This window comes from Colletotrichum gloeosporioides (genome assembly GCF_011800055.1).
Source record: "Colletotrichum gloeosporioides strain Lc1 chromosome Unknown consensus_1, whole genome shotgun sequence".
Taxonomy (NCBI): Eukaryota; Fungi; Ascomycota; class Sordariomycetes; order Glomerellales; family Glomerellaceae; genus Colletotrichum; species Colletotrichum gloeosporioides.
In genome coordinates, this window is record NW_025544646.1 from 547,752 (window position 1) to 572,075 (window position 24,324).

A 24,324-nucleotide genomic window follows, 5' to 3' on the forward strand; every position below is an offset into this window, starting at 1 on the left:
TCCAACTCAACCGACAACGCGTACCACTTCCTCTACTCCCCAGACGCCACTCGAGCTCGAGCCGACGCTAACTGTCTCTACGCTTGCGGTTGTGCACTTCGACTGCACGTTGCACAAACCTCACCTCTTACCGACACATCTTCAGCTACCCACGGCACTGTCACCATGTCGTTCCTCGGTGGCGCAGAATGCTCAACCTCCGGCAACCCCCTCAGCCAGTTCCAGAAACACGTCCAAGATGATAATACCCTTCAAAGAGACCGACTGGTGCAGAGAGGGCCGAACGCTCTTGCTGGCGGCTTCAGGAGCGCCGGCGCAAGCACTCCACAGGATGAGGTGGGCAGACCCCGCACTCCCGAAGTTGCACTTTGGGCTGACCGAAATTACAGATGATGAACGGATTCCTGAACAAGGGACCCGGCCTTCAACAAGAGATCCCAATGCCGAACGGCGCGGTCCAACTAAATCCTGCGCAAGGCGTCCACCTCCGCGCGAACTCGACCTCCCCAACGTGGGCGAACGATTTTCAGAACCAAGCTGCTATGGAGTCTGCCTTCAATGCTCCTCCCGGCACACAATTCAGCCCCGAAGAATTCTCACGCTTCCGGCAGATGAACCAGCAGCCGTCGTCGGCCAGGGCGAGTCCGATGCCCAGCCAAATGGCGCAGCAACCGAGAATGGGAATGAACATGGGGATGAATATGGGTATGGGTTACAACAGCATGATGGGTCCATCTATGTTCCAGCCCATGTATCAGCAACCTATGCACCAGCAGCCGCAACAGGACGTTAAGGGCAAGGGAAAGCTGGTTGAGCTTGATGATAACAAGTGGGAAGAGCAGTTTGCGCAGATGGAGTTGCAAGAGAAGGAAGACCAGGAGGCCAAGGCAGCCGAGCCAGAGCTTGACGAAATGGACAAAGCCATGCAATCAGAAACTGGTTTTGGTGACTTTGAGTCAATATGGAAGGGAATCGAGGCGGAGACAGCGGCAGCTAGAGGCATGGTTGACGACTCGACATTCGATAAGTTCGACAGCGAGGATTGGGGTCCTGATTTCACCGGTATGAGCAGCGACTGGGGCCGGCTGGGCGACCCGGTGGTGGAGAACTACCTTTTTGAGGAAGACAACTTCTTCAGCGAAGAGAAGAACGCCTTCGACGAGGGTGTTCGCATCATGCGTGAGGGCGGAAACCTGTCTCTTGCGGCGCTCGCCTTCGAGGCTGCGGTCCAGCAGAACCCAGAGCACACCGAGGCTTGGGTGTACCTCGGCTCAGCACAGGCGCAAAACGAAAAGGAGACAGCAGCTATTCGTGCTCTCGAACAGGCTCTCAAGCTAGACCCGAATAACTTGGCTGCTCTCATGGGCCTAGCTGTTTCTTACACCAACGAAGGCTATGACAGCACCGCCTACCGCACCCTCGAGAGGTGGCTGTCCGTCAAGTACCCCAACATTATCGCCCCGAAGGACCTCCATCCCATGGCTGAGATGGGCTTCACAGACCGCCAGCAACTGCATGACAAGGTTACTAGCCTCTTCATCAAGGCGGCACAGTTGAGCCCTGACGGCGAGCATATGGACCCTGACGTGCAAGTTGGTCTCGGAGTACTCTTCTATGGTGCTGAGGAGTACGACAAGGCCGTTGACTGCTTCACCGCGGCTCTCCACTCTTCCGAACTCGGAACGTCGAACCAGCAAGAGCAATTGCACTTGCTCTGGAACCGCCTGGGCGCCACGCTCGCTAACTCCGGCCGCTCCGAGGAGGCTATCGCGGCGTACGAGAAGGCGCTTAGCATTCACCCCAACTTCGTGCGTGCGAGGTACAATCTGGGTGTCAGCTGCATAAACATTGGCTGCCACGCTGAAGCTGCTTCCCACTTCCTTGCTGCGCTCAACATGCACAAGGCTATCGAGAAGAGTGGACGCAACATGGCGTACGAGATTCTAGGCGGCGGCGACGGTGCCCGCGGCGGCACCAATACTGCTGCCCTTGACGAGCAGATCGACCGCATGACGGCACAGAACCGGAGCACCACTCTGTACGACACGCTCCGCCGGGTGTTCACTCAGATGGGACGCCGGGATCTGGCCGATAAGACCGTTGCGGGTGTTGACCCTGAGATCTTCAGGGGGGAGTTTGACTTCTAATCCATGGCATTCATATGTCAGGGTTGTACAGTAGTGAGGACCTGACGTTGGCCGCCTACAACGCCATGTTGGGTTTGGATGAGAATCGAATGAGAATACGTCTTACGAGTACCGGGTCGCCATGTAGATATCTCTCGCATAATTTCACAAGTACATAGTACTTGGGGTTGGGGAAGGACATTCATTCAAAAGTTTATCCCACTTGAGTACTTGTTCATCCTTTCGATCGCACGTTTTCACAGTGAACAAGCTTGAGCATGCCATATGATTGGTCGGCCAATTCCCTCCACACCATGTTGGGAAAGCGTTCGTTGTCAACAATGAGCCAGTCTTACAGTGGCCAAATTGGTGACGTGAACGCAGAAAAAAGTGTCTTATACATCCGGACGACGGTGCCCGTCCCCGACGGAGGCGGAGACGATTACCGGGCGGGGCCGGGGGGTCAAACCCGCCCACTGTAACCCAGCGAATGCCCGCTAGGAAACAAAAACGTGCTCAAACTCACAACTACTGACTTACCCAACCTGATGCTACCGCAAAACTGTAAATCTCTTGTGCCACGAAAACCTCAGGACCAGAGTTGACTGTAGAAAACCTCTTCAAGATTTTGAAGCTTAGTTGAGTTCAACTTCATACGACTGCTATAGCAAACTCAGAGAAGCTTCCAGTGGGCCGCTCAGAAGGGTCGCGGTTGTACCCGAAGGATCACATCCCTGGGCAATCTCATCGAACGGAGCCCTCCTTATTTATAAGTGTCTTCATTCACATCCTCTCAAACCTTCACCGTCCAGAACACCCTCAATAGACTTTCTTTAGTGAAAATGGGTTTCATCCTTCAGACCGGCGTCTTGTTCGCCGTCATCCTCGCCGTGGGCCTGCAGCTCGTGTTGAAAGACCCTATCAAGCTGGGTCTTGGTCTGGGAAAGACGTTCCAGCCTCTCTCTGACTTTCCATACTCCTGCCGTCGCATCGAGGACACCAGGCTGCAAGCATGCGAGGACATGTGGCTGTCGGAGGCAACACGCACGCTGTTCCTGGCCTGCTCCGACTCCCTGGCCCGTCAGCAGTGGATGCCCAAGTAAGCCGTCCCCACCCCCCGAGACAAGCAGCCCGCGCTGCCGGAGGCTGACGCCCGTCCCCAGCGGTCATCACTTCAACATCTCGGGCCGCTCCACACGGGATGCCGTCGTCGCTTTGGATATCGACAAGCCCAAGGATGAGGGGTTTGAGTACCGCGCTCTCTCGACGCCTGGCTTCTCTGGTACCGCCGGCGATGGCCTGCTTCAACTCGTGGGTTTGACGGGCATTGATGCACAGGAGGACGGCAAAGTTGAGCTTCTCTTGGTCAACAACCGCCCTCCGGTTGACCCTGTCACAGGCGAGCTGCTCAAGGAAGCCAATGAAGGCGCCAATGCTACAATTGAGGTGTTTGAGATCGCTCCCGCTGTGACGGAGATGAAGCACATCCGCACGTTTGCTAATGCTAACATCTCCACGCCAAACAACATTGCCGCCCTCTCTAGCACTTCGTTCTACTTCACAAACGACTGTGGCGATAAGAAGAGGGGATTGGTGAGATAGCGGATTGGTCGTCAACTGCTGCCCTACTAATATTCTCATCACAGGGATTTTTCCTGAGCGGTTTCCTGGGCCACGGTGATGTGTCCTACTGCTCTACCGAAGGCTGCAAGCGCATATCCACGCACCACAGAATGCCCAACGGCCTGGTCCGCGGCCACGACGGGCTCATCTACGTGCCCAGCGCCATGGCCGGCGGCGTTCAGGTGTACCGAATCAACTCAGAGACGGACGGGCTCGTCAAGGTCGCTGACATCCCCGTGCCCTACGCCATTGACAACCTGTCCGTGGACGGCAAGGGTGACATCTACGCTGCGGTGTTCCCGCGCGGGATCGAGATCCTGCAGGCCTCTGAGGACCCGCTGAACGCCAGGCCGAAGAGCGCGGCGGTACGGATCCGCAAGGAGGCCGATGGCGAGTACGTGTGGGAGAAGGTGATTGAGGACGGCACGGGAGAGCTGCTTCCTGGGTCCACGACGGTGGTGCACGATGCGAAGACCGGGAGGCTGTTCTTTGGCAGTAAGTGGACACGACTTTTCCTACTGTGAACTAAGGCTAACTATCTCAGGTGTGACTTCGCCATTTATTGCTGTGTGTGAGCCGAAGCCTTGAGGTGTTGGTAGAGGTTCATGTCTATATTACATTGGTCTAACTCTTCTCACATCCCTTTATTAGAGTAAAATAACTGAATACAATACTCCTGTTCCAGAAGTACTATATGCCTTTCTGCTAAGAAAGGATAGTGGCTACGTGCAGAGGCACGCTGGGCAAAAGTGCAGGATGTACACATGTCGCGGGCAGAAGGCTCACGATCGCACTATAGGTATGTCTTTAGGCCGTGGCCGTATGTCTTATAATCATCGAAAATCTTCTACCATTTCTGGATGAACGCGTGAAGTAAGGGCAAAGCTTGCCGAAGCACATCAGGATTCCCCAATCCAACCCTGAAATATCCCTTGAAATCTTCGTCATTGCCTTCGCTGAAGCACACGCCGCCCGGAACCAAGCAGATGCTCTCTTCCACTTGCAGCCTCTTGCAAAAGTCCCCATCATCGACAGGTACTTTCGCTTGATCCAGGATCTGAATGAACGCCATACCTGAGCCTTGTGGCTTCACCCAGCGAACCCGTCCACCGCTCTCCGCAATAAATTTATCAAGTAAACCAACGCTCTCTTGCCACAGAGAGATGTTGCGCTTCATCATGTTCGGCATGACCGCTGGATCCAATGCAAACGAGGCGACACTGTCGTCAAGCCGAGACACAGTGATGGTAGTGAAATCGCGTTTCGTAGTGATTTCCTTCGTCAACTCTGGACTTCTCGTCACAATCCAGCCAAGTCGTATGCCGGGAATAGAGAAGGCTTTTGATAGGGAACCGCTGGCAATGGTGTTCGTATAGCCTAGATTGACAATTGAAGGAGCCTTGGGCGAAGTGAAAACCAGCGGGTTGAACACCTCGTCGCTGAAGACGACGATGGAATTTTCAGAAGCAATTCTTACTACCTCCCGTAGAAAGCTCTCTTCAAGAACGATTCCTGTGGGGTTGTTGGGACTACTACAGATTGGACATTAGCTTGATTTGAGGGTCGTCCAACCCCGATCGTGGATTTCTTACTTGAGAATAATTGCCTTCGTGTTGGGTCGGATCAACGCGGCGAGCTCTTTAGTGTTTGGTAGCCAGTTGTTGGACTCGTCCATTTTCCAAAGACTGACATCGACGCCGCCGAACTCTGGTACCAGATAAAGCTGCCCATATGCTGGGTACTGACAGATCACATGGTCTCCGGGGCCACATATGGTATCCAATATCAGATAATTGGCCATAACGGACCCAGGAGTAATGATAACGTTGCTCGGATCAACCTTATCTTCGTTCGTGGAATGCAGTGCCGCAATTCGCTCCCGGAGCCTGCGAGATCCCTCAAAAGGGCCATAGCTGAGCTCCAGATTCTGGTCGAAGACTTCTAGTGCAAGGTCTGTCGAAAGTGACTTGAGATGGTTGATAGAGAGTGCTTGCGCATAAGAGCCTGGGAAAGCTGTAAGCCAATGAATTGCAGGACCGTGACCTCCAGGTTGGTATCTCGCCTTCTAAAGCATATCGGTTGCCAACCTTGTGCAATTTCTTAGCTTTGGTTGGTCATGAAGGGGCATATGGACTAAACTCACACCGTAGAGGCGCACTGTTGAAAATAATCAGTCATCGAAAACAATCGAGTCTCGCTGAGAGAAAGACGAGAGACAACTTACTCCATTCATCAATCTTAAAGTCCCGTACGTTCTTCATGTTGATGTTTGTGAGCTGGTTGTGCTGGCCAAGTTGGTATTGATGTCGACGACGAGGCAGTCTTATACTAGATTTGAAGTCACGATCTCGGAGCCTATCGAGGGCATGCGGTCTAAATGCCGAAGGACGTAAGCCGAGACTAACCGCAATATGATACCTAGAAAAGGGTTGTATCAACAACCCACCCTGCGTATATCATGTGGGAGGATCCATCCAAAGTAAGGACAATGGGTCCTTTTGGGACCTGATCTGAGACAACATTATACAACAAATTGGAGTCAAGGCTTTACACAAGATATGCAAGCGACACGGATCAATTAATAAATACGTTGAGAGTCTTTGCTGTAGTAGACTTACACCTAACTTGCCAGACACTCTCAGACATTCCGCCGCTGTAGCGGTTCTGCAATACGGTGTCTGCGAATGTGTGCTTGGCGCCTCTTGAAGTCAATGAGCATTCTCTATCCCTCTGACAACCAGATGTGTATTTTAGCTCCCCCAAGATTGCCCCGATCTCGGAGCTCTAGCAAGAAGTGGAATTCTCAAGGTCAAAGCCCCGTCCGCATGGAGACACTAATCCTGCTACATTCGAGCCAAGACAAAAGTCGTGCACTTATCAGAACCTCCCGCAAACGCTTCGCTAACCTTTCAGATGCGATGTGTACATGGCGGGACAATGATAATAACTCTAGAGAACAATCAGCCCATGAGAAGACGGCTGAAGTGACCGACAGAGCAAGAGAACGGAGCCGATGATCGAAACGCGTTACGAAGCTAAAGGGAGTTCCATTTCGTTGAACGCTCAGTGTTCGCAAACATACACCGCATGTCAAATACTCCCTAGGGTCCCTACAACGCGCCCTACAACGCGCCCTATACGCCTTGCGTCACAACTTTCAGCGGAGACTTCCCACAACTCTACTCGGCTGTAGCCGCTCCACGAAGGCGATTATAGTGAGAAAGGAGTAGTCCGGTGTCGACCCTGGCTGCTCCGCCGCGGACACGTCCGTCTTGCGCCCTCCTGGAAGGATTGTCTGCCGACTCGAGAACCTCGCTCTTACGCCTCTCTTGAGTTTGCTCTGATACAGAGGTGAATGCGTACACTGCATATAGATGATATAGAGTAGTTAGGAAGGAATCGGGAACCATAAAAGCTCTGACGTTGTTGCCTTTCCACTTGTTCTGCCGAGACACCACCGCTAGGCACCTTGCCCATATCCATGTGCCGGCCACCCTATGACTGATTGCATTAATTACTGAGCAACGAGTTGAACACTTTGATGGCCTAGAGTATCGCCATCTGAACCACCACCTGGTTGCAGCACAGCAGGGGTTGTGGAAAGTAATTGGGGGGGTATGGCACAGCCGGAAGAATGAAGTCCCTCACCTATGCAGTCTATCCACTGCTCCACAGTTAGAAGAACAGTATCAGTACAGTCATGTCGATTTACTGATGAGCCTGTAAACCTGAACAACTGATATGGACAGCTTTGAGCAAATGAACCGAGTTATCTTCGACAGCCATCGTATTGCAGACTCTGCAAATCCAGTCTCTGGAACGTCTTCAAACTCGTCCGGGTTTGTGTTGGCGTTTTGTCTCCAGTCCTATTGGCGCCTTCGGTCAGTCAAGACTCAACCATGCACTCACTCATCAGAACTCCTCGTAATGCCATTTGCGACTCTCAAACACTTGAATTTGATCCATATGCGGATTTCCTTCGAGAAGGAGTCCTTGTAGAAGTTGCTTATCAATGTAGCACAAGAGAATGAAACCCCTCTAAGACCTGAAGCCTTGCTTTTGGACGCTTTGCCCATGGGATATTCACGCGCCTCAAGTCTCTTACTTGCGCGACTCCAATTAAGAGACATCGTTGAAGCTCTCATAGAACAGCTTGCCAGGCTGGTGACTGGTCACACAGGACGTCCTGCCTGAGGCGATGATTGGCCTAGAGATATATGTATGTGCATCACTAGTTCGTAACCTGATCTTGGAGTCCACGTTTCTTGAGAGGCTGGTGTCTTGGTGTGCTAGCCCTGCAGCTGCATGACTGGACCTCGCCCTATTGCTGCAGCCATTTACCATCCGGCGATTGAGAAATAATAGAAGTACGACCGGTATGCCAAACCCAAAGCTCAACAAAACGGATTGACCGGCTGATTACAGAAGCGGAAATGATGCAACTTGAAGCATGTGGCAGTCGGAGGTGGCCCCGTTTTCAGAGTGCCAGCCACGTAGTCAGCAGCGCCAAGTCGCAGAGTCAAATTCACATGGAATTCGACACCACGTGGGAGACAGTGACCGAGACAACTGACTCTTGTATCTGCAGTGCTCCATCTTACTGTCTGCAAGATGGAAATTCGACCTGTGTGTAAAAGAAGCAATTGTCGTTCCAGAAGCTGAACATGGGCGAAGAATCATTCGCAATACCGTCCCATGTCCCCTCAGTCTTCCCGGGTAGCAACACCCCTAATAAGTGACACAGCATCTGAGTTGTCGTCCTGTCACAACTGTTGCATCACATGCCAAAAAAAAAAGAGCCCGCAGCAATCCAAGACCTTCCCCGGACGGGCATCCCTGGGGACGGATTAGCGCCATCTCAACCGTGCGTNGGGGGGGGGGGGGGGGGGGGGGGGGGGGGGGGGGGGGGGGCTGGTTCTCCTGAAGCGAGAGCTCCAGCGCAAATCCACAGCGTGTCGTGCCGCAGCGCAGCGGCAGCGTGACTCGCCCAGAGCCGAAGCCATGGACATCCGAGGTACACCTGCCGCACCTGGGGTGTCCCAAGGTCCCAAAAGTCCGTCACTCCATCCCGTCCGTCTGCCGTAATCGACCACGTCCGCCGTCGCCTTTCTCTCTCCCCGACAACCTCACACACCCGCACCTTTCCTTCGCATGCGAAATCTAACCGATTGTTATTTTCATTCTTTTCTGTAACTGCAGCATTTTTTCTCACTGACGACCCATGCGCTGAGCGGAAGAGTGCCAACTCAACAGCGGCCGTTCGTCGTCGCAAACACCATCGTCTCCTTACAGCGAGCTGCGATTTGCCGAGGCTAGCCAGGCCACCCCCGTTCTTGTTGCCAACATGTCGCTCGCCGCCCTCGATGGCCTCAAGGTGCGATTGCGAATGCATCGTCGCATCAATTCTGCCTTCTTTCGGTCCCAAATGCTAACGCGCAACTCAGGCCGCGATCGAGCGCATCATCCTCGACCCCAAGTATCATGACATCCTCGCCGTCGTCAAAGGCGCCCGCAATGGCGCTGTCTACGGCACCAAAGTCCGCTTTCCCCACGCCCTTGTGTACGTCGCAGTCCTCGTTCCAGACCAGCAGCATTGAGAGCATAGCTAACATTTTCCTTTGACAGAATGATCTTCCTCTTCCGCTCCGGAACGTACGTCTACCTCCCCGCATGTCTCTCCCCCCGAACCCATCGTTAACACCTCCCTCTCACAGCTTCCAACAAAAAGCAAGCCTTGTATTCAAAGCAACCCGAACCCACGCTCGCAACCTCGCAAAGTTCGCGACAATCTACAAGGGCACAATGTACCTGCTTAAGCACTACGGCCCGACCCCGGGCAAGGAGGGTCCCTACGACTCCTTCTTCGCAGGCCTGCTGGGCGGCTACCTCGTCTTCGGCGGCCGCTCCCCGCGCACCGGCAAGATCTCGAGCGTCAACCAGCAGATCGTCATTTATGTCTTCGCCCGCGTCGTTCTCGGCCTCGCCCGCCTTGCCGTCGCCCCCGGCAAGGGTCTCCCCGTCGTCAGCCGCGAGGACCTCTCCGCCAAGATCAGCTACTACGCCTGGCCTGTCTTCGCGAGCACCAGTTGGGCCATGGTTATGTACCTCTTCCGCCATCACCCTGCCGACCTGCAGCCCAGTCTGCGGAGCAGTATGAACTACATTTATGTACAGAGCAGCGAGTGGGACTCGCTCCGGAACTTCATTTGGCATAACAAATAGACGGACAGGGGCGTGTGAGATATACCACCACTATGAGATTTGGATGCCTGCGATCATCTTTGGCGCTGTTCTGTATTATGAAGGCAAAGGTTGGCGTTTGGAGGAGGTGTCTTTTGGACGGTTGGCTTGCTACAGTCATTTGGGGGAACGGATGTCCCTGCCCGCATATTGGAGGCAATGTTGTTCTATTTCTACAACTTCATGACGTGGCGTTATAGACCAGTCTACCTATCATACACAATAACGAATTTGACTTGAATCGGCTTGCGCCAGACGCCCCGGTCTATCTATATATGCTTCCACCCGTTCTCCCACATGATCTGCATCTCGTTGATGAGGCACATCTCCCCCGGCTCACTTCGCGGCAACTCACTCGGCGGCGTCTCGTCAACCCACTGCCGCAACTTCTTCTCAACCGCCCACCGCTCCAACGTAAGCTGGATACTGTTCCGCACCCTCAGATACCTGTTCGCCCAGAACCCAACCACCGCAGCCCACGGTGTCGGGAACCGATCCATCTTCGTCTGCTCAAACACCCTCTCATTGTACCCCACGCGTACATTGGGGTTCAACCACACCCCTTTCTCACGACTGAGAGGGTTATCCGCATGAATCAGGCAACACTCCGACCCCTCCAGATGCTTCGCCGCAAGACTGTCATCGGCACCGCGGAACCGCAGTCCATCGTCATAAAACGGCGCCGCGTCAAACACGACCATGCCGTTCCAGCACGACTTCACCTTCACGGGCTCCATCGCCTCCGCAGACGCTCGCGCGCGCGGGCTATGGAACCACGGCCAGTACCACGACGCCGTCTTCAGACCCGCGTCGTCGCGCAGCGCAAAGGTGTCGTAGTAGTACGGCCAGAGGATGAAGTCCATGGCGCACGCGGCGGCGCAGGCGCCCCCGCGGGTGCCCAGCAGCGTGTGCACCTCGCGCGTCTCGAAGACGACGTCGTTGAGCCAGATGACCTTGTCGAACCTCCTGCCCTGCGAGGCGAGGAGATCGATTAGGGGCGCCATGGCGCGGTTGCGCTATGTGACGCGGCGCATGTCGAACTGGCTCTCGTGGGGGTTCCATATCCACCCGGGCGGCAGCGGGCCGAAGCCGGAGGACGGCGGAGGCCGGTCATGGATCTCGGCGAGCTGTTCCGGGGCTGTCTTGCCGAGGATGATGGTGTTTGAGACGCCCTTGGCGTTGAGCTGGTCCTGGAGGGAGGAGAGCCTGGCTTTGGTGTCATCTTTGGAGCCGGACTCGACGGCGGAGAAGTGCACGCGGTCGGGGCCGAGGTAGTCGACGAGCTTGAGTATGTTAGAGGATACGGGATAGGCTAGAAGGGCCCCGTTGTTTCGGTGGATGCTGGCGATGAAGAAAGTTTCGTTGCCGGGGTGCCGGGAGGGGATACTGGCTGGGTAGTCGGTGACGGGGCGGTTGCGGATGATGAGATAGGCGTCTAGGGTGAAGAAGAGCAGACATATGTGGAGGAGGGAGGTCCGCTTCAGGCGGCGCATGGGCAGAAGCATGACATCTGGTGCAAGATGTTTTGATGGGATTCAGAGGAAGGCGAATTAGTGCACATTGAGAATAGTCATCTGTTTGGTTTGATCCAAGGCAAATAGCATTGCCTGGCCAACCGAGAGCCTCAAATCGAATACTGGGTGCCAAAACTCTAGGAGGATGCGAGGGGTCGATACACTTGACAGACTATGAAGCTATCACGAGCCTAAGATGCAAGTCACAGCGAGATATGCCAAGCTCATTTCCTACCCGCAGCGGAATGTACCCCTGGCCAAGTGCGGAGTGCATTTCCGCGTCTGCAGGGAAGCGGGTCATATTGATGAGGTACGTGCATCGTGGCGCACGTGGCTGACGCACCAAGTCCAGGAGGTTGCCGACGCCACATCGGTATCTGAATGCCGAGAATCAGGGTGCGGCGGTGAAGATTTCGATTAGTCTACAGACCCGACCTGGCCTTGGATCTTCTTACGAATCAACCAACACTTTTTGTCTGCCCATTCCAACTTGCAATTTTTACGTACAGGAACCAAGCTCGCGGCCCCGGCAACGGCGCCGTCTGATTACTTGAGCAGAGTTGGCATAAATCTCTGATCGGTGGCAGAACCCTGAATCGTCTCCACCAGGACGCTTGACAACGAACCAGATGGCAGAAAGCCCACGACAAGCCTCACGTTTCCAGCTCTAGCCTCGACGAGTTTCAAAGGGTTGGGCTTGTTCCCGGCCAAATCCCGAAGTCGGCATGCAACCTGCGTGTTTCTTCCTGTGAAAGTGGAGACACTCGACCGGGCCGTTGCATGCTCCCCTCGTGGCATTTCTCAGCACGTCAGAACTTTTCCCCGAGTTTAAAGTTGTTATCGCGCTTTCAGCCTCTAGGAGCATGTAGGGCGTCACAGAATACGGCTCATCTGTCGCTCGGTTTCCAGCAACAAGACCCTGGTCCCTTGATACTGGAGACGTCATTCCCGTCCCTCCAGAACACCAGTTCTCCACCTCGGCCCCGTCCCGTTGCCTTCCAGTCTCTTTGACATCGTACTATCGGATTTCTAAGCAAGCTGCTGCCAACGTGGCTCGAGGTCCCCGTCCGCCTCGATGATTCGCTGCTTCGAGATGTTGTTCCTCAGTCTTCTCCAGCATGTCGCCAAGAACGTGTCCCCCTTTGCGGGGACCGCAATCTGTTGAGTAGTCGAGTGACTTGGGTTCGTTCGAGAACGTTGCCTTTTGCCAGGAACCCGCGGTTTGCGCCTCATGATAGGACCGAACCGCTCATACGGACGGCCTCACTGAGCTGGGCGTCGCGGACCACAACCCTTCTTTCGGTTTCACCGCTCGGAGGATGGAGGGGCGGAAGGGGGGAGAAAAAAGAATGGGACCTCTTCCCCCGAGAAGTTCAGAGAAAGTCTGGCCGGACCCGCTTCCCGAGTTGTCGCCGTGCGGTGTTCCATCACGGGCCCCAAAACTTGTCAATTTCTAAGCTGCCCTGGAGGGGCAAGAGAAAACTTCTTCGCCCAATGGATTAACAAACTCATGCGGGCAGATCTATGGTGGGGGCCTGTTGCCGAGGATCTCTTGACGATGGTGGGACTCTCCAGATGCTTCTACGGCGACACTCCTTGGCTGGGCTGTTTGTTGACTTACACGATGTTGTTCAGTCGCATAAATACCCTCAACCCTCCCGCTTCGAGTGAAGAGAGAGTTTAGAAAGACAGGCACAACTTCAACACAGTCTCCTATACTATACTTCCCACAAGCTCAACTACTTGACACTCTTCTCTTGATACCCCTTCTGTTTCCTCACTTCCAGTTCGTCCACCAACAACACCGCTACAATGGCCGCCGAGAACACCAAGCTCTTCCAGCCCCTCAAGATGGGCAAGATGGACCTCGCCCACCGCGTCGTCATGGCCCCCCTCACCCGCTACCGCGCCGACGACGACGGCGCCCCGATCCTCCCCATGGTCGCAAAGTACTACGCCGACCGCGCCTCCACCCCGGGCACCCTCCTCATTAGCGAGGCCACCGCCGTCTCCCCCGCCGACATTGGCGACCTCAACCTCCCCGGCTTCTCCACCGAGGCCGAGTGCGCCGCCTGGAAGCAGGTCTTTGACGCCGTCCACGCCAAGGGCAGCTACATCTTCCAGCAGCTCTGGTCCCTCGGCCGCGCCGCCGACCCGGACTTCGTCAAGGGCCGCGGCTACAAGTACTGCTCCTCCTCCGACGTCCAGATGACCGGCCGCCCCGTGCCCCCCGAGCCCCTCACCGAGGACGAGATCTGGGTCAAGATCAACGCCTGGCGCGACGCCGCCAAGAAGGTTGTCGCCGCTGGCGGCGACGGCGTCGAGATCCACGGCGCCCACGGCTACCTCGTCGACCAGTTCACCCGTGACTCGGCCAACAAGCGCACCGACAAGTGGGGCGGCTCCGTCGAGAACCGCGCCCGCTTCCTCCTCGAGATCGTCAAGGCCTGCGTCGAGGAGATCGGCGCCGAGCGCGTCGCCCTCCGCCTGAGCCCCTTCGCCACCTTCCAGGAGTCCTACAGCACCGACCCGGACACCTGGGAGCAGACCCTCTACGTCGTCCGCGAGCTCAAGAAGGCCGGCTACAAGCTCGCCTACATCTCACTCGTCGAGGCCGTCGGCAACCCCGTCAACCTCGGCATCGTGCCCCGCCAGCCCACCGACGACGTCCAGCCCTTCGCCGAGGACCGCCCCCAGACCCTCGACTTCATCCTCGAGGAGTGGGACAACATCTCCCCCGTCGTCGTCGCCGGCGGCTACCTCGGAGACAGCGCCCGCTGGGCCGTCGACGAGCGCTACAAGAAGTGGGACGTCGCCGTCGCCTTTGGCCGCTACTTCATCTCCAACCCCGACCTCGTCTTCCGCGTCAAGAACAACATCCCCTTCACCCCCTACGACCGCTCCACCTTCTACCTCAAGAAGAGCAACGAGGGCTACAACACTTGGGAGTTCTCCGAGGAGTACGTCAAGGCCAACGGAACCGCCTAAAGGGATACATATGATAATATGATCAGATATATGGGCATCAAGGCATAGCACTGGAGTTTGGGTTTGATTTTTAGATACACATATACCGTATAGAGACGAATACACTTTTCTTTTCTCTTGAACAGATCTTTTGTGCCTGTGAGGCTAATATGAAAGTGGGCAATACCTGCACATGTTTCAGACATATCGTGGACATTTTAAGTTGCTATCGTGATTAGCTTATCCAGGATGTGGTATTAGTTTGCGAGACTTGGTGCTGTTCATACATCAAGGACATAAGCCGCCCGGTGAATCGATCGTCGGATACCAAGCATCCCAGCAACATCAGTGGCAGATGCGCACAAATTACTGGAACTAAACTCACTACCATTATGAGCAATCGATCCTCTTGCGGAGACCGTTCACTTTGTTACTGGACTCGTCCGAGACGACCTACTTTTCCTCTGGCTGGACACCTCATTATGCTTTATTGTCGTCCTCGTTCTCGTCGTCAAGTACAGAGAAAATATAGCAATAAAGACACAGGAAAATTAGGAGGTTTCTTCATTCCAAACTCAGTGAAGTGATCACTATTCTGATGAAAGAGATTTATGTACTGAGGCATCTCAGATCCGGCTTTTGCGGTTTTCCGCGTCCCTTATCAGTTCATAAGCGCGTCCTACAAAAACCTTCACACGTACGTACACAAACTGATATCCGATCACTATGCAGAACGAGGAGAGCGTCAGGCCACTGGGCTTTCACTCTGGAGGGCTTCGATGACGCAAGGGGTGAGCTAATCCATGTTCAGGGGAAACTCAAGGCCACAGGTTTGCTGTGAATAATGTATCCCATCAAGTTGAGAACAATAACACCAATGCGATCAACACACCCCCTCACTACAAGAAGTCCGTTAGCATCGACCTGTGTACGCTCTATCAAGCGACTCACAGCGCCCAGGCTTCGCAGGATGGGTTCTGGGTTTGTGTTGTCTTCCAAAGTTGCGGTGTTACGCGCCTCGTAACTTCGGTTTCGCGAGTTCTAAATGCGAGCTTAGTAGACTGCATTCTAGTCGGCATATCAAGATTTCAGACTGGATCAGCTCCATCGTTCGAGGCAGAAAGAAGTCACGAAGCTAAAGTTCGGTCTAACAGACACCGTAGCACTTCATTTATGCTAGCATTGAAGTTACACAGTCAAGTGTACCCGGCGTGTCACTGCTGATTTCGTCGTCGAAGACTTGCCACGCGTGATTGTCATCTGCAGGCTGAGAAAGAGGCTCTCGGCAGCAGCCGAGGTTCATATGGGAATTACGATACCCAAGACCGCCTGCGGCGTTTTCTAAAACGATTGCATTTCGAATGAGTATGCTGCATTGGTCAGACAACCTTCCCGGTTGCCGATTTAGTTCTTTTCTGGCCATGCAATGTCATCGATGACGAACCAGCCTGTACTTCTAAACCGGTCAAGACTCATTTAGCAAGAGAACAAAGACTGAATGCACTCTGAGATTACGTCCGAGAGCTAGAGGCAGAGACCTATTCAAAGTCCCTGCATCTTCTATAAACTGTGTGACAAAAATTATGGCAAATACTAAGGCAAAAATCGAGCATCGGACGAAACGGGAAATATCCTTCAACCCCATTTTCAGAGGTCAATTTGTGCTGCAAAGAAATTTAGCCTCTGGTTCAAAGCTGGACTTTCTCTTTGTCTTAGGCTGTCGTTGCTGCTTCGATATTTTCGCTACATGACATCTGTTTCCACGCTGAATACCAATGTAAGTTTCTTCGCAACGGTGAAAATGTCTAAGCAGGCGAGAAAGATGTCTAGCTTGCTTCATTTCACATACTAGACTGTGTGTCGGTCAATGAACAATGAGCGCAAATCACAAGTAAGATGAATGACTCTAGTATAGGTGTGTATGCCGAAACTCCATTAGGAATGTCGTGATGCTTCCATACGCATCAACAGGAAATCGGCCAACACCATCAAGCAACTAACTAAAATTTCTCCTACGCGCTACTCATCACATCTCAAACGAGAGCCGTCAATACTTGGCAGCCCACCAAACCCATCGAAACCCGCCCCAAGAACCCAAGCCCACTTTCATAATGCCTCCTCCCAGCCCCGACCCTCAACCAAACAAGCTCGAGTCCTCAGGATAACCGGCCGGTTGGCCCAATGGCAAGGCGTCTGACTACGAACCATAACTAAAAAATCGTGCAATCAGGAGATTCTGGGTTCGACCCCCAGGCTGGTCAAACTTTTTGGCAGAAAATGCCGCTCAAAGGCTTGGAAATTAATGTCGCGGGGTTGGTGTAAGTCGTCCACGTGGTGGATATCGCGAAGAATTTTTATTTTTATTTCCTGCCATGCGCCAGCGCCAGCGCGCCAACGTGGGAAACCCGCTCTAAAGGCCCACCACACCTAACCAAGTAACCAAGCTTGACTGACCCCGGTTCTGTCGACAACTCATGAACCATGGCCATAGTTGCATAGTTACACGAGGAGAAAAGGGGAATTTCCAGAAAGTTACTTAGATGAACGGATGCAAAGGAATCGTTCGAGAATCCTTCGTTGTATTCTTCGGTGGGACTTGGCAGAAGTCCGAATAGAGAGAAAAGCCGCATAGGTACTCTGTACATACCCCTGCAACTCCTGAAAGAAAGAGAGAGTAGCAACAACATGCAACCAACGCAGGGGGGTTGGTTTCCCAAACTCGGTGACAAACAGGTCGCAACGTCAAGGCTCGCGGCGTCGCCGGCCGGCAAAGCGTGTGTTCGATGTCGATCCCCCTCTTTCCCGCGCCGCCAAAACGCAACGTGGGCGCGCAACATAAACCACATGGTTCATCGAGGAACCTCATAAACAAGAAACATTGACCACCACACACACCCCCTACTATGCAGGTGGAGCGAGCGAAGAAAAGGCGTGGACCTCACATGTCGCCTCGCCTGCCCCCTTCTCCACACAAGGTGAACAGAGCGCGCACCGGGACCCGGATTGCGGCTGTGTGCCTGGTAAGGCGGAGACACAGTTTATCAGGCCTGACTCGGCGCCGCCCCCCCGGTCCTCCATCCCCCCCTTCCCTCTCGCCAAAAACCTCACCCCGGTCCCCCGGCTGCCCAACTTTCATAAAAGACCGGTATGGCCTTGGGCCTTGGGCGAAGCTTTGGCCATCTCGATAGACTCCCGAGCCTCGAGGGGGGGGGTTGGTTTGGTTGGCGGCGGCGGCGGGGGCTTGACCTGGCCCGTGTGTGGATTATGCCGAGAGAACAAGACAGCAGTCATGAAAGAGGCACGGGATCCCGGGTGCCCGGGGGGAGGGGGGTGTTCGTTCAACGGCCCATGAGATGTCTTTTCTCCCCCCTTCTCTCTTAATCCCGTGATGCTTGTCAGTCAAGGCCGGCAAGGCCGCCCTCACAGCGTCGCAACCCGAGAAAGGCAAAGAAAGATCGGCCATTTTTTTCTATTAAGTGCTCATGTGTGTTGCTCCAGGATGCCATGACTACGGGGAACCATCAAGATATTATCGCGCATCGTTCTGTACACTGTGTATCCGTAGTGTAACGCAGAACCAAGACTCAACGGGCGTCGATAGACTTCATGACGGATTTGGAAAGAAACCCCCAAAGGAAGAACAAGACTGGGCGGGGTACTCTGACCTCCCGGCGCGAACGTTAGAAAGGAGATTATTACTTTTTTTGCTCTGCTTCTTCTCTTCATATGCGAACCGTGGCTTTTCTACATGATTATGATACACGCCATCGGGTTGAGTCGTTATGCGACGGAGACCATCTCTCTTCCGTCAGATGGCATCTGCCCCATTTTCTCTCTCTCGAATCCGTGACCAAAAATGGCAAATAGGTCATAGGTCATAGAACAGGTCATAGAACCATACTTTCCCCTGCCTTTGCCCCTAAGTCCCCCGAATGCGAGAAAAAGCCAGACGCCCGCCACCGCCCTTTTCTTTTCATGCGATGGAGAAAAATAATCCTACACATCAGAACCGTGAATCGTTCCCCTTCCCTGAACACAGGGTATACACGTGTCTGTCCGCCTTCATCAGAAAGGAAAGAGTCGCTTAGGCGTCCCAGTCGTTCGTCTGGTGCTTCTTCTGCTCCTCGGCCTGAGCAGCATCGCCTTCGGCCTCCCTGGCCCGCGCGTTGCGAGCCCTGCGGTTGTTGTTGGCTCTGGGGTCTTCTTCTTGCTTGCTGACCGCAAAGTTGACCCTGACCTCACGCCCGCGGAGAACCTTGCCCTCAATCGCGGCTCTGGCCTCCTGCGCAGCCTCAACAGAGTGGAACTGCGCGTGGGCGAACCCGCGAGGCCAGCCCGTCATCTTGTCGACCGCCACACGCACGTCCTTGACGTTCTGGAAGACGCCAAAAAGCTCGTTCAGCTCTGCGTCGGTGGCTTCGAAGGACAAGTTTCCGACGTAGAGCGTGTCCGTCGGGGCGTTGTTGTCTACGGGCCGACGTTCGGGCCTTGAGCGTCTCTCAGCGTTCGGAGCCCTGGCCTCGGTCTCCTTAACGGCGATGCGACGGCCATGCCAGAAGGTGCCATCCACCTCCCGAACAGCCTCCTGAACGGAGGCCGCCTCCTTGTAGTAGACGAAGCAGAAACTGCATTCGAGCCATGTCAGCAAACCATTCTTCGTCGTTCTCCTCTTCCTGCTTGCGTAGAAGCTATCGCGAGGGAGAGGGAGCGGGGCAAAGATCAACAACGTACGTCTTCCTGGGAGGCTGCGAAACGCCAACGACCTCTCCAAACTTGGCAAACGCCTCAGCGATCTCGTCTTTGGAGACCTTGAAGGGGTAGTTCTGGATGAAGATGCAGTGTTCACTCGGGGGAGGACGGTTCGCGCCCTCGGACGCATACTGCTGCGACTGCTGCTGCTGCTCCTCGCACAAGGCGATGGAGCGGGAAAAGGCCCTCGGGGCGGCAACGGAGAAGCATCTCACAGCGTTGGCGGAGCGCAGGGCAAAGGCGATGGACTGCGTCTTGGGCGCGGCGGACGCAGCGGCCGAGATGGCGCTGGTCAAGCTGGCGCGGGTGGCTGCGCGACGAATGGACTGCCTGTATGTCGGGGTGACCAATTAGCTCCAGTTCGTGCGCAGAATTCTGGTATGAAAGTCTCGACGATAGAAATTGTGTAAAACTCACATTGTGAAGGATAATGGTCCTGGGGAGTGGGTGGGATATGGTAGACGACGATGGCGATGTGAGCAGACGGAGGCAATCGACTGACGAGCGAAATGGAAATTTTTGGTTTGCCGTGTAAAGTGGTCTCGATTGGGAACGCGCTAACCCACATTAGGCTCTAGCGCCCGGCCGTGACCCACTCAAAACTTTAGTCCGCACGATACTAACATTACCATTCGATTTTCGCAGATGCTACGTATCCATGAGCGTATTTCACGTACTTCTTTGTTACCTAGGGATCAAGTTCACGAAAAACACTGTATTTCTACTCAAGGGTCTTGGATTCATATAGACGATTAAAACTTGTAGCTCACTGGCTACTCGATTGTCCAACGAGAACCAAGCTCGTCGCTGGGAGACGGACTAGATCTCACATAGCTCCGCCCCGGTCAGTCGAGATTGTCAGAATCCATGAATAGCTTCAATCATCGAACCTGCCCCACGGTTTCCCCAGAACTTTTGATTTTTTCTTCCCGACGCAAGGCTTGGGATCTGATCACGATCCCAGCCGACATTGCTTTACCATGGACCAACGCGTGGGTATATACACCTGAACACACCGACCCCTTCCTGTCCTCGCCATACCGATACCCCGTATCGATTTTGCTTTCCAAAACGCAAGAAAAAAAAGGGCGCCGTCTGACTTTTTATCAACCGACAAAACACGAGGGTATCAGGGCGTCCCTCGCCGCCAGCAATCCACTGGGCTCGGACTGACTGAATGTGACCTGCTGGCGTAGAGCAGCGTATCGGCACATTCGACACAAAAGATAGGAGATACGATTCTCCTGACAAAAAAAAGAGAAGAGCATAATCTCAGGGTACAGAACTGTAATAAAACACGCGAACCTCTCGTGAAGGTCACGGACGGTAAAATGTTGTTTTGACTGGGTCCACCAACCCATCATGCCGCGTTTGCAATTTGCCGCTCTGGATGATTCAACTCGGCGTGATGGGTTTTAAGAGATGATGGAGTGTATGCTGCTAGGGCTTGGGTAAGGTTCTTAGTTGCTCAATACCTCGCCTCTGCAGGACGGTACCCGCCGTTGACTCTAGGTGCTTCGTACTGTACGCCGGTCATAGAGTCAGGCCCATTGGGAATCGCGCCGTTCAGCCCTCTAATAGGCGGGAGCTCGCGGCGACTTGCGTAGGGATCTGTCTGATAAGGTGCTTGCGGAGGTGGCGGTGGTACTTGGGCTTGTGGGGGAGCCTGGCCTGTTGGCGCTTGTTGCATTCGGAGATTGTGCAGTTCACCCTGGAGCCGCTGAATGTCAACTCGGAGGTTATGATTGTCCTGTCGCATGGCGTCGTTCTCCTGCATCACGGTATTATTTTGTCCCTGGACAATTCGAATGACATCCGCCATACGCTGGTGCTCAGAAATTGCTGCAACTAGGTCAGATATCTCCCACCACGGCCGAGGTTCCGTTAGTTACTTACCCTTTGTGAGAATTTCCCACTTGGAAGCTTTGGAACCCCGCTCTTGGGGCATCAAGTCTCGCAACTGGTCGAACAATTCCTTCATTTCCGTTCTCCTCTTTCGCTCTGCCAATTTATGGCTCTTGCGCAGCTCTGGGGTACGGCTGTAGGGCTGAGCTCCTGTTCTGGAGGCGGCGTCGTCATCGCGAAGATCTCCGATCTGCTTATGTTGCAGTGAATGGTGGTGTACTGGAGGGAAATCGGATGACGTGCTCGAGAGGCGATTGTTGAAGTCGGTAGGCTCGTCCAAGCGTCTTTGGCCCGGGGGCAATCTCGATTCGGTGGTAAACTGACTGCTGGCGATGGATTCGGCAACACTACTGCGTCTGGAGTCAAGGTAGGCGTCGTGAGGCCCGATTCGCTGAATCTCCTCCTCCGGGAAGGCCCAAGCTTGGCCCTTAGTCGGCTCGGCAGCCCTCGCGATGTTGCTGGTAGCGGGTCCGGTGATGGCGGGTGCGGTTCGGATGATCTTTGGATTAGGGTCAGGATTTCTGTCATTACTTGGCTGGTAGCCGTTGGAGATGCGGTGTACCGAGAGATTGTCCAGACCCTGACGCGGGTTCCTTTGCTGGTTAAGAGTATTTTGAATCGACGTTGTCGACTGGTTGTGACTTGCGTAGGGGGAATTTCCGCCCAGCCTCATCTCGTGAAAACCCTGGTTTATCCTGCTGTCGACACTTTCTCTGCGTGAAGCGGTGCCGAAGTCTTGAGCAAGCAGTTGCGGATCCGAGTTCAAGGATGTCGGTCGTTCGAATCTACGCGGATCGGCACTCCCGGGTGTCGTCGGCGAGACCATGGAGGCGACGCTCATGTTACTCGCGGGCGACACAAGTGATTGGGGTACTAGGTTCGCGGTGACGGGAGAGGGCGTCTTGTCGGCCAACGATGACTGGTAGCCTGAGCCGGTGGGACTGAGGACGTTGCCTACACAGGAGGCAGCAGAGTTGTCTGTCAGGGTGCGTGTTAGCTAGATCGTCGTTGCATCATTCGTAATGACTCCACCGTCGACGTACGCTTGCTGGATGCATCTGTGCTAGAGAAGTAGGCCGAGTCGCGGTTCTCATCTGGATTCAAGACCCCTGCCAACCCCGCGGGCAATTTCTGAGAGATTGGTCGCTGCGCGTCCATGTTGTATGATTGCCGTAAGCTACTGGGAAGAACGAGTGCTGAGGCCTATATCGAGCGCAAGTCGGTTCGAGACGGTGATTGGGGTCGGCGGCTCAAACGTCTAGGGCGAATGACTCTCGGGCGAGGCGAGGAAGATTAAGTAGAGGGGCTATGTGCGCAGTAGCACCGTTGGGAACAATGAAATTGTCCGTGGCCCGACGACGAAGATCATGCGATGACGGCAGCCTTTTGAGAAGGCGTCTGATAGTCGCAGGCTGGTCAGATGGTTGAGATTTGAAGGTAAAGAGCGTGTGGTGTTGGATACGGCGGTGGTGAGGAGGAGACGGTGGAAGGCGAAAGCGACGGCGAGGTTGCAGGACGGAGACGAGGTTAAGTTGGACGAAGTCAAGGAAACAAGGAGGAGAGGTCTAGCAAACTAGAGGGTCGGCGTAGGCGAGGGCGGGTGGAGGAGAAAGACGGCTGGAGGCAGTCGGTTTCAAGACTGGGAAGAGCTGGGGGTGGAGGGGATAAGATGGAATTGAACAAGCGGCAGCGCTAGGATGACTTGGCCTGAGTAGAGCAGCCAGACGTGTAGACGCAGACACAGACGCAGAGCGAGAGCAAGAGCCACAGCCAGGAGCCAGTCGAGACCCACAGAAAAGAGCGAAAGAGACGGCACCAGGGAGAGCGACGGTCTTCGTACCGTGCAATGTACCTCAGCCGGGGGTGAGGGGGGGCCACGATTGCACAGGTCAAGCCAAGGACAGGGCAAGACACAGGGTTTCTGGGGACAGGGGGGTAGAGGGAACGAGGGAGTGAGGGTAAACTATCCATCTCTGCTGTATCCGTATGAATACATGCACAAGTACCTTGCCTTACCTCACATGGGGGCAGCAGCGGATGGGGATGTGGCCTGGCGCTGATTTGGATTGTGCCTTGGTCAATGAATGGTATGAATACCTGGGTCAGATGTGTACCTTACTTATCCCGCATCCCATTCCCTTTTTTTGCCAGAGGGGCACAGAAGACTGATGAGGACAAAAGCAACGTGTGTACTTTGCAGCATTTCAGAGGGGGCACAGAGATGCAGGTCCAGGTCCAGGTCCAGGCGAGCGAGTTGTCAACAGCAGCAACGCAACTGACTGGGTGTTTGTGTGATCTGGAGAAGAGTGAGGGGAAAAGGTTGGGTGGGCGAACAGGCGCCGGAACATGGACGCTGGAGTGGCACTGGCGTCTATCCGTAGGTAAGGCGTGGGCAGGTAGGGTAGGGTGCCTAAGTGTGAAAGTGGTGAGGTGAGGTGATGTTAGGTTAGGTGCGTGCCTCTTGATCTGGGTCTGGTCCTGGCTTGAGCAACGGCAGGCCTTTCCGTCTGGTTCTTGTGCTTGTTCTTGTTCTTGGTCTTGTTCTTCACCTTCTCCTCCTTCACTGTCACCATCACCATGGAACATACACTATGCAGTATCCGTATCCGTACCTATATCCATCGACACAACCACCTTCTTCCTGCGTCTCTTGCCGAAGAGCTCCCGCCCATCCTTGCGATGCGCCGTCGACCTGAAAATAAGGTATCTTAGCTAAGGTGCTATTGCGCTGCGCAACCATGGGCGGTTAGGTACTACCGTGCCGTGTCCTGTCCTGTCCTGTCCTGTCCTCGCAACCTGATTAAAGTACAGGCGTAGCCCGATCGAGTGCATGTACCCGTGCTCTTTTGGGGTGCCGCTGCCAGCCCACCCTCCGCTCCGTCCAGGCCACGCCTCCAGAGACAAGGCATGGGGGGTCTAGCGTCCATGTCGACGCAGACGAGAAAAGTACCTCGGCCGTAGGTACTGTAGACCCGGCTTCACCTCAGCGTGCCTGCACACCAAGTCCTGTTCCACCTCTTTGTCATACCCTGCGAGCCCGCGCCGTCGTGCCACAAAATGGCAGCACAACCGAACCTTGCTCGGGTGGTTTTGCCCACGCATGGGCGCTGTTCGCGTTTCTTATTTCCCGGCCTGCGTGGTAACGGATACCTGAGATGGCTGTCGCGCCAAGCCCATTATCCCTGCCCGCACGCCCCAGA

At 54.6% G+C, this 24,324-nt stretch overlaps 7 protein-coding genes across 7 annotated transcripts; 4 read left to right on the forward strand and 3 right to left on the reverse strand.

The window, feature by feature from the left end:
• Window positions 1–165: 165 nt before the first annotated feature.
• On the forward strand, window positions 166–2,147 carry GCG54_00009938 (Peroxisomal targeting signal receptor; the record flags this gene model as incomplete). The annotated part of the gene is made up of 2 exons (XM_045409875.1): window positions 166–336; window positions 390–2,147. The coding sequence occupies 2 exons, from the start codon at window positions 166–168 to the stop codon at window positions 2,145–2,147; spliced, it is 1,929 nt and encodes a 642-aa protein (XP_045271412.1).
• Window positions 2,148–2,968: 821 nt separating this feature from the next.
• On the forward strand, window positions 2,969–4,337 carry GCG54_00009939 (uncharacterized protein; the record flags this gene model as incomplete). Its single annotated transcript, XM_045409876.1, has 4 exons — window positions 2,969–3,225; window positions 3,257–3,719; window positions 3,773–4,244; window positions 4,294–4,337. 4 exons carry the CDS (start codon window positions 2,969–2,971, stop codon window positions 4,335–4,337), a joined length of 1,236 nt encoding a protein of 411 aa, XP_045271413.1.
• A 259-nt stretch (window positions 4,338–4,596) lies between these two features.
• On the reverse strand, window positions 4,597–6,010 carry GCG54_00009940 (Aspartate aminotransferase; the record flags this gene model as incomplete). Its single annotated transcript, XM_045409877.1, has 4 exons — window positions 4,597–5,281; window positions 5,342–5,814; window positions 5,893–5,906; window positions 5,974–6,010. 4 exons carry the CDS (start codon window positions 6,008–6,010, stop codon window positions 4,597–4,599), a joined length of 1,209 nt encoding a protein of 402 aa, XP_045271414.1.
• A 3,083-nt stretch (window positions 6,011–9,093) lies between these two features.
• Window positions 9,094–9,971, forward strand: GCG54_00009941 (Peroxisomal membrane protein 4; the record flags this gene model as incomplete). The annotated part of the gene is made up of 4 exons (XM_045409878.1): window positions 9,094–9,123; window positions 9,194–9,309; window positions 9,375–9,401; window positions 9,464–9,971. 4 exons carry the CDS (start codon window positions 9,094–9,096, stop codon window positions 9,969–9,971), a joined length of 681 nt encoding a protein of 226 aa, XP_045271415.1.
• Window positions 9,972–10,258: 287 nt separating this feature from the next.
• Window positions 10,259–11,494, reverse strand: GCG54_00009942 (uncharacterized protein; the record flags this gene model as incomplete). The annotated part of the gene is made up of 2 exons (XM_045409879.1): window positions 10,259–10,960; window positions 11,015–11,494. 2 exons carry the CDS (start codon window positions 11,492–11,494, stop codon window positions 10,259–10,261), a joined length of 1,182 nt encoding a protein of 393 aa, XP_045271416.1.
• Window positions 11,495–13,315: 1,821 nt separating this feature from the next.
• On the forward strand, window positions 13,316–14,491 carry GCG54_00009943 (putative inactive reductase easA; the record flags this gene model as incomplete). The annotated part of the gene is made up of 1 exon (XM_045409880.1): window positions 13,316–14,491. The coding sequence occupies one exon, from the start codon at window positions 13,316–13,318 to the stop codon at window positions 14,489–14,491; it is 1,176 nt and encodes a 391-aa protein (XP_045271417.1).
• Window positions 14,492–18,554: 4,063 nt separating this feature from the next.
• Window positions 18,555–22,282, reverse strand: GCG54_00009944 (Protein esc1; the record flags this gene model as incomplete). Its single annotated transcript, XM_045409881.1, has 5 exons — window positions 18,555–19,143; window positions 19,202–19,549; window positions 20,695–21,061; window positions 21,116–22,078; window positions 22,168–22,282. 5 exons carry the CDS (start codon window positions 22,280–22,282, stop codon window positions 18,555–18,557), a joined length of 2,382 nt encoding a protein of 793 aa, XP_045271418.1.
• Window positions 22,283–24,324: the final 2,042 nt, after the last annotated feature.